The 18,061-nt window shown below is 41.5% G+C and overlaps 1 protein-coding gene across 1 annotated transcript in view; it reads left to right on the forward strand.

The window, feature by feature from the left end:
* NSMAF (neutral sphingomyelinase activation associated factor) overlaps window positions 1-18,061 on the forward strand; it is a 72,237-nt gene that overhangs the window by 24,843 nt on the left and 29,333 nt on the right. The window contains exons 15-21 of the mRNA XM_075826207.1: window positions 795-885; window positions 5,309-5,372; window positions 6,558-6,609; window positions 6,687-6,807; window positions 6,894-7,025; window positions 12,910-12,952; window positions 14,524-14,687. Coding sequence (XP_075682322.1) covers window positions 795-885; window positions 5,309-5,372; window positions 6,558-6,609; window positions 6,687-6,807; window positions 6,894-7,025; window positions 12,910-12,952; window positions 14,524-14,687 — 667 coding nt within the window. The remainder of the gene's footprint in view (window positions 1-794; window positions 886-5,308; window positions 5,373-6,557; window positions 6,610-6,686; window positions 6,808-6,893; window positions 7,026-12,909; window positions 12,953-14,523; window positions 14,688-18,061) is intronic.

The following is an 18,061-nucleotide window of genomic DNA, read 5'->3' on the forward strand; positions in this document are numbered from 1 at the left end:
ACACTGCCGTTTTTCAATGCAGTGTGAATGTAGCCTAAGTAATGGTGCAGGAGGGGACTAGGATAGTCGAGATGTAAAGCTCAAATACGTTTGCATTGCTGTTGTGAACCTAAACCTAAAGATTAAAGGGGTTATCCGGAGACCAAAAATTGCATTAATATTTTTATGTAAAAGGAAGTCACTCACTAATGTACTTTTAATTTAAAATTCGGCACTAAATGGTGCCGTTCAAACCCAGTGAATTGTTCCTGGAAGTCCTGTAGCTTCCTGTGCCGTTCGTGTCGGCATGTTATTAATGGTATGACCTCAAGAGGCTGTCACATTGCCTATTGCTGGAGCTCCCGAGCAGAGCATCAGCTGGCGCTCTGCTCGGGACTCCAGCACTGCTCCTGACATTAGGTCAGTGACTTCAGGGGTTTCCTATCGCTGGAGTTCCCGAGCAGAGCGCCAGCTGATGCTCTGCTCGGGAGCTCCAGCAATAGGCAATGTGACAGCCTCTTGAGGTCATACCATTAATAACATTCCGACACGAACGGCACAGGAAGCTCCAGCACTTCCAGGAACAATTCACTGGGTTTGAACGGCACCATTTAATACCGAATTTTAAATTAAAGTATATTAGTAAGTGACTTATTTTGACATAAAATTGCATTGCATTAATATTTTTTGGTCCCCAGATAACCCATTTAACATCTAATCCAGACGAGGATCCTATATAATCTAAATAAATGATGTTGAACACTGAACATTATAAAACGACTATAATGTGTTCTTTTCTAATGACTGTCTTACAGAATCGGTATCATGAAATGCCAGAGCCAAAATTCATATATGGAAGTCACTATTCCTCACCAGGATATGTTCTCTTCTACTTGGTTAGAGTTGGTAAGGTACATTCTTTTCCTTTTTTCTTTTTCTTTTTTTTGCTGGGAGGATGATATGTATGTGGTGAACTGTAAGTGTTTAGTGAAGTTACGTCCTGCAGGTGGGAAGAGTCTGTGGTTTATCTGAAACTACAAAATCTTTTTGTTTACACAAATATAGTGTAAATGCTCCACAAGATTAACCCCTTAATGGCCAGCCTATTTTAGGCCTTAAAGTGTAGCTAAACGTTTGACAAACTTCTGACATGTCCTAGTGACACGTTAGAAGTTTGGATTGGTCCGAGCACGGAGACCCACACCACACACTCGAACGAAGCAGCTGAAGTGCTCGTGTGAGCGCTCAGCCACTTCGTGTCTGTTCGGAAAGAAATGTATCGGAGTACGGGCTCTCTATTGAGTACGTACACGATACATTTATTTCCGGAAAAAGCTGAACAAACACGAAGCGGCTGAGTTCTCACACGAGCTGCTTCGTTCTAGCGAACCCCCACCAATCCAAACTTCTGACGTGTCACTATGACATGTCAGAAGTTTGTCAAACGTTTAGCTACACTTTAATGACCAAGCAATTTTTAACGTTTTTCTATCGTCTCATTCGAAGAGCTATAACTTTTTTATTTTTGTGTCGACCTAGCTGTATGAGGTCTTGTTTTTTACGGGACAAGTTGTATCTTTCTTTTATTAGCACCGTTTTTGGGTACATATAATTTATTGATTAACTACTTTTTGGGAGGAATAGAAAAAAAAACAGCAATTTCACCACACTTTTATGCGTCCTAAATTTACGCTGTTTACCGTGTGGTATAAATAACACAATAACTTTATTCAGCGGGTTGTTACGATTGCAACAATGCCAAATTGATATAGTTTTTGTATGTTTTACTACTTTTACACAGTAAAAGCACTTTTTGTTCAAAATAATTTTTGTGTCTCCATATTTGAAGAGCCATAACTTTTTATTTATTTGTTTTTCATCGATGCAGCTGTTTGAGGGCTTTCTTTTTTGTGGGACGACTTGTAGCTTTTATTGGTTCCATTTTGGAGTAGATACGACTTTTTGATCACTTCTTATCACATTTTTTTTTAAGTCAGGATTCATAGAAAACAGCAATTTTTGCATTGTTTTTTTATTTTTCACGGCGTTCTCCATGCGGGTTAAATAATGTAATAACTTTTATAGTTGGGGTTGTTACGGACGCGGCGATACCAAATATGTGTAACTGGTTTTTACTACCTTTTTTTTTTTTTTTTTTTTTTTTCTTTTTTTGTAGTAAAGCATTTTGTAAGGGGGGAAAAAGTTATTTAAACTTTTTTTGTACTTTTTTTTTTTTTTTATTAGTCCCACTAGGGGACTTTAATATGCGGTAGTCCGATCGCTTTTATAATACACTGGAATACTTTTGTATTGCAGTGTATTACTGCCTGTCCGTGTAAAACGAACAGGCATCTGCTAGGCCATGCCTTTGGCATGGCCTAGCAGGCATAACTAGTGGCCGACCTGGGGGCAGTGTGCCGGTGGGGTGAGAGGGAGATCTCTCCCTCACTCTAAAACCACCCGGATGCGGCGCTCACTATTGAGCGCGGCATCTGAGGGGTTAAACGGGTGAGATCGATATTGATGTTATAGCAGGAATGCTCCCAGCCCTCAACTACCTCTGTAGCGGAGAGCAGGGAGATTTAACGGCTACCTGCTCTATTTATTCTGATGCAGCGCCGTTAAAAGGCAGTTGCATCGGAATAAAGCCCATTAGTGGTTTCCGTAAAACACTAATGGGCGGTCACTAACGGGTTAAGATGTAGGAAGAACTGTGTTTTTTGTATACTGTGAAGCTAATTAAAATAACTGATAATTTGTAGTGATTTATGTTCTCTTAAATTGGTTCTCCTCTTTAGAAAACCGTTTTTCAAATGCCCTATTTGGGAATTCTTAGTTAATAGAAGAAATATTGAACTATAGCGATTAACCAGAGTGGACAGCTGCTACAACGTTACATAATACGGTTGAAAAAAAGACAAATGTTCTACCAAGGGATGGGAGAAACCATAGAACTTTGTTTTACCCCTATTGATCCAGAGGAAGGCTTGTAATTAAAAAAAAAAAAGTAATCAAATAGAAAAATTACCCATAAACCAATCAACCCTAGAAAGGAAACATTCCTTTCTGATCCAAAGTAGCAATCCAACTGGATCAAAATTCAAACAAGTATTCTATACATTGGCATGTACGCAAAAAATTATTTGTTCTAAGTAATTATCTGAGCCTTTTACATAGCCATCTACTGTTCCTGCTGTGACCAGCTCCTGAGGTAGGCTATTCCACAGATTCACAGTGTCTCCTCTACAGGACCAGGCGTGTCCATGTGTTACATGGTCAGCTTATTGATTTAAATGAGAACTATGTAATGCTTCATTCATCCTGTGGTGGCACTGCAGGAAAATTGAACACTTGCTGCTGGATGCCTCCACAGATTGCAACTTATCGTTGGGGGTTCCAGCAGTGGGGGACCTTTCAAAAGAATAAAACCGGGGGGGGGGAATTGTGCAAAGCAGAATACCATATAAACCCTAATGTGTTCAAATTTCATCCACAAGATCTGATTTTCGGCAACTGTGGCTACACTAAGCTCTGTGGACATACTTAGGTCCAGAATTATTTGGACAGTGACACAATCTTCATGATTTGGGCTCTGCTGCCACCACATTGGATTTGAAATGAAACAACTGAGATGCAATTGAAGTGTAGACTTTCAGGTTTAATTCAAGGGGTTGAACAAAAATATCCTGTGAAATGTTTAGGAATTGCAACCATTTTTCTACACAGCCTCCTCATTTCAGGGGCTCCAAAGTAATTGGACAAATTAACATTACCATAAATAAAATGTTTTTCTTTTAATACTTTGTAGAGAATCCTTTGCAGGCAATGACTGCCTGAAGTCTGGAACCCATGGACATCATCAAACGCTGGGTTTCCTCCTTTGTGATGCTTTGCCCGGCCTTTACTGCAGCTGTTTTCAGTTGTTGCTTGTTTGTGGCTCTTTCTGCCTTAAGTTTTGTCTTAAGCAGGTGAAATGCAACTCGATCCGGTTGAGATCTGGTGATTGACTTGGCCATTGCAGAATATTCCGCTTCTTTACCTTAAACTCCTGGGTTGCATTTGCAGTATGTTTTGGGTCATTGTCTATCTGTACCGTGAAGCGACGTCCAATCAACCTTGCTGCACTTGGTTGAATCTGAGCAGAAAGTAAATTCCTGAACACTTCAGAATTCATCCGGCTGCTTCTGTCTTCAGTCTCATCATCAATAAACACTAGTGACCCAGTGCCTTTGGCAGCCATGTATGCCCATGCCATCACACTGCCTCCACCGTGTTTTACAGAGGATGTGGTGGGCTTTGGATCATGAGCCGTTCCAAGCCTTCTCCATGCTTTCTTCTCCCATCATTCTGGTACAGGTTGATCTTAGTTTCATTTGTCCAAAGAATGCTGTTCCAGAACTGGGTGGCTTCTTTACATGTTGTTTGGCAAAGTCTAATCTGGCCTTTTATATTTTTGAGGCTGATTAATGCTTTGCACCTTGTGGTGAACCCTCTGTATTTGCTCTCATGGAGTCTTCTCTTTATGGTAGACTTAGATACTGATACACCTACTTCCAGGAGAGTGTTCTTCACTTGGGTAGATGTTGTGAAGGGGTTTTTTTTCACCATGGAAAGGATTCTACGATAATCCGCCACTGTCTTCCGCGGACGCCTTTTGGAGTTGACGAGCGCACCAGTGCGCTCTTCTTCTTTTTTCTTTTCCAAGAATGTACCAAACTGCCACTCCTAACATTTGTGGCCTCTCTCTGATGGATTTCTTAATTTTTTTCAGCCTAACGATGGTCGGTTTCACTTGCATTCAGAGCTCCTTTGACCGAATGTTGAGGGTTCACAGCAACATCTTCCAAATGCAAATGCCACACCTGGAATCAACTCCAGACCTTTTACCTGCTTAATTGATGACTGATTAACGGGGGAATAGCCCATGCAGCCCATTAAATAGCTTTTGAGATAATTGTCCAATTACCTTTTGGTCCCTTGAAAAAGAGGCAGCTACGTATTAAAGAGCTGTAATTCCTAAACCCATCCTCAAATTAGGATGTAAATACCCTCAAATTAAAGCTGAAAGTCTGTGCTTTAAGCCCATATTGGTTATATAACTGTATATTCAATATGTTTTGGTAAACCACTAAAATGCAAAAACTTGTCACTGTCCAAATAATTCTGGACCTAACTGTATATATCTTAGGAATTATTCAGATTTGTATAATTGTTTTGGAAATGCTGCCCACCACGTGTGGTAGAAGTTTTATAACATTAAATGGCTTTATTGGTTCGATTTATCATTTTATATTGTAGAAAATAAATATAATGGTCTCTTCATTCATAGCCCCAGAACACATGCTGTGCATCCAAAATGGAAAGTTTGACCATGCCGATAGAATGTTCAACAGGTTAGTAATATCTTGTGTTGGTAATCAGTAGTCAAGTATGGTTCTTTTCTAGAAATGTGTTAAGATTGCACATATGACCTCTGTACATGCATATTGTATTCTCTCTTAAGTATTATCTTGTTCTTAGAATAATATATTAAAATGTACCTCCCAGTGAAAAATAAGAACTTCACAGTGCTCTCAGATCCTCATGTGCAGTACCTACACAGCGCCTTTCCCTTCAAAGCTCAGCCATTTGTGCTGCAGAGCTCTCCCTCTTCCTAATGCACAGTTGTTATCAATGCCTGCCATGTTACAGATGCAGTAGAGCTGCAACCCAGTCACCGGTCACTGTGTCTACAAGATAGCTAGATCACATTGCAATTGCCAGTCCTCTATTCTCCTCTCTCCACTGTTAGTATACTTCTGTGGTCACACCCCTTTCACACGGCAGAAACGTCCTGCTTGTATTTGTGCTGAGACTTCTGTAATCACAGGACTTTATATACTAGTAGGTTTCCTGTACAAACACCGAAACCGCTTGCAATTCTCTGTCAAGGTAGTCACGTGTGTTTTTTTTTTTTGTTTTTTTTCAGCTATATATCTATCTCATTACCTGCTCCTGCAACTTGCATCAGAAGGGAGGCAGTAAAGGGTTACGGCCGGTGCACCGAGTGCCGATCAACGAGACCTCATTGATCAGCGCTCGTTTGCTCCTGTCACACGGAGCTATGGTTGGTGACGAGCGGTCGTTACTCCAATCGCTCGTCCCCTTACATTATTATCAGGTCGGCAGCGATAATATTTAACTTTTTTAAAACGATATAATCAGCAGATGAGCGAGTATTTGCTCGTTCATCTGCTGATCGTTCCCCCTGTTTACACAGGGCAATTATGGGCAACGAACGTTATATGAACGCTTGTCTGCCCGATAATCGCCCAGTGTAAAAGGGCCTTAAGTCAAGTGCATCCTGCAAGTAAATGAAGCTAATGAACCGCACAGATCACTTTTTTTATTTTTTTTATTATTCAAGATTAAAAGCTTGATTTTACACTGAGGTATAGACCCTTATAGGTTTGTAAGTGGATCAATGGAGGTATGCTTTAAATATAAGAAAACCAAAAAAGCCAACACTGCAAAGTAGAAAATAAACAAGGACCAGAAAACTTCTTAGGAAACTAATAACATTGTGGTGGCTTTTCTAGTATTGCTGAAACCTGGAGGAACTGCTTGGAAGGAGTGACAGACTTTAAAGAGGTAATTCAAGTTTACAGGTGTTCGGTACTTATTTAGGTTTTGGTTTCTTTTTCCTGTTAATTTCATTCTGATTTTAGTTAATTCCAGAGTTTTATGGAAGTTCCAACACATTCTTGCTAAATAGTTTGAACCTGGAACTTGGGAAGAGACAAGGGGGAAAATTAGTTCATGATGTAGATATTCCTCCCTGGGCATCAGGTAAGGGAACCATATGTAAGCAGTTACATTCTGCCACACATGATACAATCTATCCAACGAGTATGTCGACCTCTCTTTTTATCTAGATGTAGATGATTTCCTGCGGAAAAACAGAGAAGCTTTAGAAAGTCAGTATGTGTCGGACCATCTCCATGAATGGATTGACTTGATCTTTGGCTGTAAACAGAGAGGAAGTGAAGCTGTTGCTGCGAATAATGGTAAGCCTGTTGTGTATATTAAAGGTTACTTCCAATGTACCTATAAAAAAAAAAATTATTTGTAGACTATCTTCATATTCTGTCTTCTACACTTAAACTTTAAAAACAAGTTAGATAAAAAAAGTTAGTTAGGACCTTTGCAACCATTTTTGCTCCAATTTAATCTAAAAGAAAAATCAAGCAATTTTGGCAGTTTTCTTAATAATAGAAAAAAAATCTCTTGTTTTCTGTATACAGCCTCTATGCAGAGCTATGTGCACCAGGTTGATGCAGCATTGCTTCATGGTTACACGCTGCAAACAAACCCTGGGTCCGGTCTAATTCTGCAGTTCTGTATTACCCACTGCTTCTTGTTATCCTTCTTGAGTGTTATTCACACATACCATTTATCCATTAGGAGACTCCTGAGCTGTATTTTCTCCCATAATTCACAACTCTCACAGCCGCTGAGAGAGGGCAAGAGAGTAAAAACCGCCAGAGTATTGAGAGAAGATTGAGGGAGAGCGAGAGTATGCTTCACAAGGAATACCCACTGAGCTCTGAACTTGCAGGTCCACAAAGCTGTCAGGGGAAGCAGGGCTTGAAAGTAAAAGCACCACAGAAATTGACCAGCAACCATAACTTAACATGGTTTTTCCTTTTTATTGAGGCACATATACTATAAAGAGGAATTACAACCAGAATTTACTTTGATATGTCGACATGGGAAAAGATCACATCGTTGGGGATTGATGAGCTGAGAACATTTATCCAAAGTGTAGTTGATGGGCTTTAAAAACTGCCTGAACCTCTTTAATGCCACTGGGTTGATATATCACAAGAAATCTATGACCTAACATACTAAATAAAGTGTTTCTGATTTACTATGGTACTTTGTTTAAAACGTGTCAGATTTCCTTTGATGGATATCTCTGAACCACATCATAGGGGTCCAGGCAAACTGGAAATTGCTGGAGGTCCAAGCATAAGAATTCCCATGACCGGTAGATCAATGGCGACTCTTGAGATGGTAACCCTGTTCATTGTGGTCTATTGTAGATGTTGTTGTGTTATGTGACACAAAATCTGGGTTTGTGGTAACCCATTTAATATTTGTTCTTAAAGGGAACCTGTCACCAGCATTTCACCTATTGAACTCTCCTCGCCCCTCGCTGGCCGCTGCAGTCAAGAGTTCATTGCCATTATCCCCTCTCCTAAACTCCTCCTCAGACCATAAATAAGTCTGCAAACATTTTGCGCCTTTTATTTTTATGGTAATAATCCGGCAGTCTCGTTCGTTCGTTCGTTCGTTCGTTCGTTCGTTCGTTCATTCGTTCGTTCCTCTTATGCCCACCCACTGCCGAAAACTGGCCCACCCTGAATGCTGAATTCTTGTCTGAGATAGAGCACATGGGTCCGTCATGTATGGTCCGATACCCTTTGCTGCTTCGTCCGGGCTTTAAATCTAGTTACTGCGCATGCGCCGCTATGGTGTCCTGTTCTGCGCACAACGGGACATCGATGCTCAAGCACTGGATTTTGTGTGTGCTGGGGGGAAGCAAGGAGCTGTCAATCAAAAGTAAAGTATTGAGGAATGAAGATATGACTTAAAGAGGCTCTTTAATTTCAAACGAAGATATGACACTTTTTTTTTTTTGCTCCTTAGCATACGGCACAGGAACACTAAAATATGTAATACTAAAGGTACAGAGACTACTTAGAAGATAATTATAAGTTACATAAAAATTATTTTTCACCCACTTCCACCAGGTATTGCTGGTTTATTAGGTGAAATGCTGGTGACGGGTTCCCTTTAAGCAACTATTTGGTCTGAATATAGCCCCTGCAGACGGAGTTCTGGAAGGGAAAAATCAAAGTGACACCTTTCACAGAGAACTACAATGTAGTGGTGTTTGGTCTTGTAAAGAAAAGGGTCCGGTAAATTGCCCAGTCCTTTAGAGGGGAAGTTAAAGATACCCTGTCGTTTCAGCAAATGTTTGACATGTCCTAGTGACGTGTAAGAAGTTTTGATTGGTGGGGGGTCCGAACTCGCATAGAAAATCTATAAGTTCGTCTTCAGCCTGATGACTTGCTCATAGACTTTGTATGTGAGCCCCTCTTCAGGCATACTAGGATTGCAGCCGAAGAGGTGAGGGCTTCTGCCCACTCATTTTATCGATGATAAAAGGGAAAGTAGGACCAAACAGTCTGATAAAGCGACAAGCTATTATAGAAAAATTCCCACATTCTAGCATTAATGGGACCTGGTGCTAGATTATCACACATTCTGGAGTATGAAACGGTCATAGAAAAGTAGGATAAGGAATAAGTCCAAAACAAAAACTTAACTCAAAATATCATACTGTACTTTTATTTCCCAATCATATTTCCCTATCTCTGCTAAGTTTTTACATCTAGTCTTGTGTAGTTTCATATTATATTGCTGTTTTTTGCTGGAAATTATTTATCTTTTTGGATCATCAACTGCCAGATTACAGGGTTTTTACTGTACTTTGAAGTGACATTAAAGAAACTCTTAGGGTATGTTCACACACAGTTTTTTTGCAGGCAGAAAAATCTGCCTCCAAAGTCCATCTGGAATTTTGAGGCAGATTTTGACCTGCCTGCACGCTTTCTCTGCCTCCCATTGATGTCAATGGGATGTCAGAGACTACGTAATCGCCCGAAGATAGGGCATGTCGCTTCTTTTTTCTCGTGAGCGTTTTTTAGCGCTCGTTGGAAAAAATGCTGCCTCCTCCCATTTAAATCAATGGGAGGCTTTTTTGGTGTGGTTTCTGCGTAAAAAAACTGATGTGTGAACATAGCAATTGCTTGGTCAAGTTTTAACAAAGTCATTTGTCAAATAAGGCTATCATATCCGTTGACAAATATCACTAGCCAAGAACTTTTTTTTTTTTCATGCCAGCTTGTGCTAATAACTTTTCCAGTAACTTCCTTGGTCGCTTCTGCTGCTTTAGGACACGTGAAAACTTGTTAGGGTATGTTCACACGAGGGCGTCCGTAACGGCTGAAATTACGGGGATGTTTCAGCCTGAAAACATCCCCGTAAGATCAGCCGTAACGGCATGTGCAGGCGCTTGAATGCCGCGTCCATTACGGGCGTAATGGGCACTGCTATTCATTGGAGTCAATGAATAACGGCTCCAATTACGGCCAAAGAAGTGACAGGTCACTTCTTTGACGCGGGCGTCTATTTACGCGCCGTCTTTTGACAGCGGCACGTAAATTACGCCTCTTGTGAACAGACAAACGTCTGCCCATTGCTTTCAATGGGCAGATGTTTGTCAGCGCTATTGAGGCGCTATATTCGGACGTAATTCGGGGCAAAAACGCCCGAATTACGTCCGTAAATAGGCCGTGTGAACATACCCTAAGACTCAAAGGGGCCATTTCAACAATGTTTTTGTTAGTATTTCCCATCAACTAGATGTGTGAGGAGCATAAAGTACCTCTAGGAGTTAAAAGAGCTTACATGAGGCCTCTTGGTTCAGTTGATTTCCAGCTTCACTAGGTGAAAAGACTGCATTAGCATATGAGTCACCTTAGGCACGTTACAGATGTCCTCAGGTGACTGTCCTTCTGGTAGACTTGTTTTAATTTTATTTACTTACCAATATCGCCAATAGTACCTGACCATCACACTTATATGAGCTTGTTGGACATCCCATTACAAAACTATGGGTGTACATGTGTAGTTGTGCCACCTTTTGCAGCTAAGATATGCGCACACAAACTCAAAAACGTCTGAAAATACGAAGCTGGTTTCAAGAGAAAACAGCTCCTGATTTTCAGGTGTTTTTGAAGCTGAAAATAAATTTGGAGCTTCTATTGAGGCTTCTTTTGAGGCGTTTTTCATAGTGTTCAATGGAAAATCATCTAAAAAAAAAACGCCCCAAGACGTGACATGCTACTTCTTTTTACGGAGCGTCTTTGTACGCTCCAATTTTTAAAACAGAGGCGTAAAAATCACCCTGTATGAACTAAATGCTGGTTTTTTTTCCCATTGATTTCAATGAACAATTATTTATAGGCGTTAAGCTTCTGTTTTTTCAGGCGCTTTTCGAGGCGTAAACGCCCCCGAAATACGCCTGAAAACATACCCTAAGGGCTTATTCAGACGAACGTGATATACGTCCGTGCAACGGACCTATGTTAGTCTATGGGGCCGTTCAGACAGTCAGTGATTTTTACGTAGCGTGTGTACGCTGCGTAAAACTCACTACATGTCCTATATTTGTGCGTTTCTCGCGCATCACGCACCCATTGAAGTCAATGGGTGCGTGAAAATCACGCGCAGCACACGGAAGCACTTCCGTGGGACGTGCGTGATTCGCGCAACAGCAGTAAAACGTATGAATGAAAACAGAAAAGCACCACGTGCTTTTCTGTTTACAAACATACAAACAGAGTGTCATAATGATGGCAGCTGCGCGAAAATCACGCAGCCGCGCACCATATGCTGATGCCACACTGAGCTGTTATGTACCTTTTGCGCGCGCAAAACTCACTCGTGTGAATCCAGCCTAACCGTCTCTGCTCTTCTGGGAAGGCGTTCTACAAGATTTTGGAGTGTGTCTGTGGGAATTTCTGCCCATTCAGCCAAAATAACATTTCTGAGATTCAGCATTGATGTTGGACTTGAAGGTCTGTCTGGCAATCCGCATTCTAATTACTCCCAATTTGTTTGAGGTCAGGGATCTGTGAAGGCCACTGGAGTCCCTTCACGCCAAACTCCTCATACCATGTCTTTTATAGACCTCACTTTGTTTACAGAGCCGCAGTTATGCTGCCCCAAACTGTTGCCACAAAGTTGGAAGCTTACAATTGTCTGAAATGTCTTTTGTAAGCTATAGCATTAGTGTTACCCTTCACTGGAAATACGGGGCCTAGCCCAAACCCTTGAGAACAGCCACAGACTATTATCCATCCTCCACCAATATTTACAGTTGGCACAATGCAGTCAGGCCGGTAAAGTTCTCCCGGCATCCACCAAACCCAGATTTATTCTTCAGGCTCCCAGAAACGTGATTCATGACTCCACAGAACACGTTTCCGCTGCTCCAGAGTGCAGTGTTGACCTGGTTTACACCACTCCATGTGACACTTGGCATTGTGCATGGTGATCTTAGGCTTGTGTGCAGCTGCTCAACCATGGAAACCCATATCATGCAGCTCCCTACTCACAGTTCTTGTGCTGATGTCACTTCCACAGGCAGTTTGGGCCGTTGCGCTCCAGCACTTGGCATCCCTGCTCTGTGAGTTTGTGTGGTCCACCACTTTCTCGCTGAGCTGTTCATAATTCTAGACACTTCCACGTCACTATAGTAGCGATTGCCATTGACCAGGTCAGATCGTATGACCGTGCCATGTTTAAACCTCCAATATATGTTGTCAACAGCACGTTTGGTATAATGTAGAAAAATATTAGTCCAACATCTAAAACCGTGGTAAACCTGTGCTGTCGTCAACAAATATTGGAGGATTATAGGCCCAGAGAGGGGTTTGTCTGGAGGGGACCATGTGGCACCAGTCCGAGTTTGTGGTATTCGTGCTACTCCATGAACTCTCTAGTGCCACGTTCAAAGTCACTGAGATATTCAGTTTGACCTATACTACTACCAATATTTGTCTATAGAGCTTGGATGGCTGTGTGCTTGATTTTAGGTGTTTTAGCCAAGCCCATTACTAACCGGTACATAAAATCAATAATTTAGAGGAATGTCCACATACGTTTGGCCATATAGTGTATATTGAAGGTGAGAGGCAATACATTTAGCATAGAGAGCAACTTTTTGTGTCTGTAAAGATGGTAAGGTTAGTGGATGGGTAATATTTTACAACTGCTTCCTTGTATTAAAGATGTGCTTCCTTTGTTCTTTCTTAGTATTCCATCCTGTGACATATGAAGGAGAAATAGACTTAAAAAGGTAATACTTTTCAGATATGTTATATTGCTGTAGTGGTTTTTATTATTTATACATATGATGTGTGTTCAGTAATAGATTACTCCTAGTGTCCTATTATTCCTGATGTAACCGGGCAGCCGTATGAGTGGGCTTTTCTCAGATTCTCCCACTCACTAGCCTTGTTCACGCAGCGCTCCAAAAAACTACGTGTAAACGTGTCAAAAACGCTAGCGCTTTTTGAAACACAAGCGTCTTTGTTGTGTTTTTCTGACTCGTTTTTGGCGAGTAATAAGGACTCCCATTGACTATGGGAACTAGGCACGCTTTTGGCGCCAAAGAATTAACATGAAGCTTCTTCTTTTTTTTTTTTTCTTTTTTTTTTTTAAAAACGCGATTTTTAAACATTCACGTAAGAAAAACGTGTCATATGCGTTATGTTCTTTCCCACTAATGTCAATGGGAATCTTAAAGCATGCGTTTTTGTCGAATACACACCGTGTGAACAGGGCCTTACAATAGTGGGGACGGTCTTTGACATTTTGTATTGTGTATTTCTTTTTTTGTTTTGTATTATTACTTTTGTTACTCTATGATTAATATGTTTCTCGTTACATCTGTGTAGGGTTTCTGCCCCGGTCCTCCCCTTCCATTGGGGGATGTCCTAGTAAAATGGGGCGAAAGTTAAAGTTAGACCGGATCAAACTAGACCAGACAGGCATAAGCTGCACCAAATTAATCAGTGGTGCCCGCTGTATGATAAACTTGGTACATCTTGCTAGACATGTTAGACACACTTTTTCTCTTCCTTACGCCATTTCATTGTTGATGTACTTTACACCAATATTTTGCGCCAAATGAATGGTGCATGCCATTAATAAATTTGGTGCTCCTTTTCACCACGCCCTTTTTGTAAACCTGCTCGTCATTATTCTTTTTTTTTTTTTTTTTTTTTTTTTTTTTTTCCGACAATATGAGCCATAATTCTTGCACATTTTGCTTTGTAAATCTCCCTCAATGTGTTTAACTACACTAGAAAAACTCTTGATAATTTAATAAAGGGTGAGTTCACATGGAGTATTTTGACGAGTTTTTTGGCACGGAAACCGCACTGCAAAAAAACGGCCGAAAATGCCTCCCATTGACAACAATGGGAGGCAGAGAAAGCGTATTTCGCTGCATTTTATGACCGTGGCACTCAATTGCTGCGGACGAAAATCGGCGTGCAGGCAGAGGAAAATCTGCCTCAAAATGCCAAACTGAATTTTGAGGCAGATTTTCCGCCTGCAAAAAACTCTGTTGTGCATCACCTTGTCCATCAGGATGTGCACGGATATATCACGTGCAATTTTTGTTTGGTTTCAAGGCTAAAATGTGTCATTGAGAGGTGGGCTATAAGGTGATCCTGGGATAGTACATCACACACACACACACACACACACACACACACACACACACATGCTTTAGATGTAATGAGGGTAGGGGGAAATTAAAATAAGAACTATATGTTTAGCAGAACCAACATTGTATCTTAAAGCAATGTTGCAGTTATATATTTGGGCATAACAGTTAAAAAACTTTTATTTCTCTTTCAGTATCGAAGACCCTGATCACAAAATTGCTATGCTGACTCAAATTTTGGAATTCGGTCAAACTCCAAAACAGCTGTTTACGAAACCCCATCCAAAGAGAATATTTACAAAGTCCAAAAGCTTTTCCCGGTCATCCAGTCAGAATTTGTCTTCAGTAGAATCTCCAGGTATGATTAACACACATGGTAACTTTTGGTACTAGTGTAATTAAAGAAACCTCTAAATTGTCCCTGTTTTTCTGAACTCCTGCCCAATTTGACATTGGGCGTGGAGATACGCAAGTGCACGCTGGGCGATACAGTTGCCAAGGCAACCGTATGAAGCCTGTAGAGTATCGTGAACAGGGCCTATTAATTAGATTAGAGCCTGTGCTCGATACTCTCCAAACGTCATACGGTTGCCTTGGCAACCGTTCAGCCCAGCATGCGCTAGCCTATTTCCACTGGTGGGAGATCAAAATTGGAGCGACACTTTAAGGCCTGATTTACACGAGCGTGTGCATTTTGCGCAGGCAGAAAACGTGGCGCTTTGCGTGCGCAAAAGGCACTTAACAGCTGCGTGTGTCATCAGTGTATTATGCGCGGCTGCTTGATTTTCGCGCAGCCGCCATCATTATGACACTCCGTTTGGATGTTTGTAAACAGAAAAGCACGTGGTGCTTTTCTGTTTACATTCAGAGTTTGACAGCTGTTGCGCGAATCACGCAGTTCACACGGAAGTGCTTCCGTGCGACCTGCGTGGTTTTCACGCACCCATTGACTTCAATGGGTGCGTGATGCGCGAACAGCGCACAAAGAAAGGACATGTCGCGAGTTTTACGCAACGCACTCGCGCTGCGCAAAATTCATGCACTGTCTGCACTGCCCCATAGCCTAATATAGGTGCGTACGACACGCGTGAAAAGCACACGCGTATATTACGCTCGTGTAAATGATGCCTAAAACAGATTTAAAAAAATCACAGCAATTCCTTCCATAATCTCCTCCTTTCCTTTGCTCCTATGTTGTGTCATATGCATGTAAAATAGAGAATTACTCTCCTTGACATTGAAATTGCAAAACCAAGAAGGGCAAGTAGTAAGGTTATGCAAATTGAGGAAGTAGCAGGTGTCGCTAAGATCTGCAAATAAATTTTAAAGCACCTATCTCCAATCTGTGCCATGTGGAAGGGGCATAAAAGCCAGATTGAAAGCAACGTTTTTTTATCCACATGAAAAGAATGGCGCACAGTGATCCATTCTGTAGTTCAAGTGAAATTGGACGTCACATTTCAAGCCTACGGCGGCAGCCAGTGTCGACACAAACCGTCATAAGGTGTTAGCACAACATTGGGCTGCGAGGCAGACGTCCAGCTACTGACCACACGCCACCGCTCCCAATGGCTATCATGGTGCACAGCATGACGGCAATGGAGACTGGAATGGAGGTCTATCCTCGATGAGTCCCGCTTTTGTCTCGGACGCAATGATAGCCAGAGATTGGTCTGGTCTGGAGACCACGTGGGTGATGCCATCAAGAGGCCTTCATAAGGGAAATTCACACCGGTCCAACCCCCGGGATTATAGTGTGGGGAGGCATAATGTACGGTAGCCGGATCCCTCTAGTCTTCATATCTGGTACACTAACAGCTCGGCATTACATTGGGGAAATGCTCGTACCATTTGGTTCAACGACCAAATCAAAGTGGTCCAGAAGCCATTTTTCAACAGGACCACACGAGGCTGTGCTACTGTGAGCAGAATGCATGGCCTAAACATGCTACCATGGCCTGCAGCATCTCCGGACTTGTCTCCTATCGAGCACATCTGGGACATCGTGCCAGCAGCCAATCTTGATGATTTGCATGCCCAATTGCATTCAGCATGGCATACCATTCCTTTTGGCAACCATTAATAACCTCATTGGTAGCATACCAAGGCTTGTAATTGCGTGTATGTCTGCGTGTGGCGCTCATAACCGATACTGAATAAATCTGAATATTTTGTTTCCATTTTTTATCATTTGCATATCATTAACATGTCTAACCATCCTGTGATTTCCATAATTCCAAAACTTTTCCTTCCTAGTGTTGCAATTTCATTGTTGAGGAGTGTATATAAAGAATTATTCTCTGTGTCCTTGTAGATCAACTATTTTCCAATACCCACCTTTTCACAATCCTGTATCTGGCTGTAAGACAATTGGCTGTAGAAGGAGCGTCTCTTAACTTCAATAGGACATCAAGATTTTTAAGCCCAAGCTCAACACCGGTTACCTGTCAAAATGGAAGAGATCCGCAGGAAATTAACCCTTGTGTTGTCAATGAAAAGTCCCGCCGGAGCCATTTTTCAGATCTTCATTTTAATTTTTCCCTCCCCACCTTCCAAAAGCCATAACTTTTTTTTTTTTATATTTTTCCGTCGATATAGCACTATGAGCACTTGATTTTTGCGGGAGGAGTTGTAGTTTTTCATGGCGTCATTTATTGTTCCATATAATGTACTAGGTAACGGGAAAAAAAATAATTGTGGGGTAGAAAATGGAGAAAAAAAAGCAGTTCCTTCATTGTTTACAGCATTCACCGTGCAAATAAAACGACAGGTTAACTTTATTCTGCGAGTCAATACGATTACGGTGATACCAAATTGATATGTTTTTTTTTTTTTATGTGTGATTTACTTTTACAAGGAAAACCTTTTTTAAAAATAACATTTATTTTGTGTCGCCAAATTCTTGGAGCCATAACTTTTTTTATTTTTCCGTCAATTTAAGCAGTATAAGGGCATATTTTTTTTTGTAGGACAAGCTGTAGTTTTTAATGGTACCCCTTTTGGGGTACGTGCAAGTTTTTAATCACTTTTTTAATCAATTTTTTCTGGTAGATGAGGTGAACAAAAAAACAGTGATTATGGCGTGTTTACTCTTGTTTGTTTTTTGCGCAGTTCACCCTGCGGGTTAAATAATTATATATTGTAGTAGTTTAGACTTAAGAACGCAGTGATACCAAGTTTATTTTTTATTTTTTTTACAATGGTTTAGGGGGAAAATAGAAAAAGTATTTTGTTTTTGTTTTTTCAACTTTTTAAAAAAAAATTTTTATTTATTAGTCCCTTTAGGGGACTTGAGCCAGCAATCGTCAGATTGCTTAAAATATAGTGTATCCTCTTTCTGACCAGGCTTCTATTAAGCACAAAGATGGCACACCTGGGGACCTTCATTAGGCCCCCAGGCTGCCATAACAACCATCGGCACCGTGCGATCCTGTCGCCGCGAGCCCGCTTTGTATGGAGCGGTCGCCGCGAGCCCGCTTTGTATGGAGCGGGCTCCGCGAGCCCGCTTTGTATGGAGCGGGCTCCGCGGGCCCGCTTTGTATGGAGCGGGCTCCGCGGGCCCGCTTTGTATGGAGCGGGCTCCGCGGGCCCGCTTTGTATGGAGCGGGCTCCGCTGGCCCGCTTTGTATGGAGCGGGCTCCGCGAGCCGGCTCCATACTTCCCCCTCCCCGAGTATTAAAGGGAATGTGTTGCCAGAAAAACATGTTTTTTTTTTTAAAAATTAAACATTTA

Source organism: Rhinoderma darwinii, chromosome 5 (genome assembly GCF_050947455.1).
Source record: "Rhinoderma darwinii isolate aRhiDar2 chromosome 5, aRhiDar2.hap1, whole genome shotgun sequence".
NCBI lineage: Eukaryota > Metazoa > Chordata > Amphibia > Anura > Rhinodermatidae > Rhinoderma > Rhinoderma darwinii.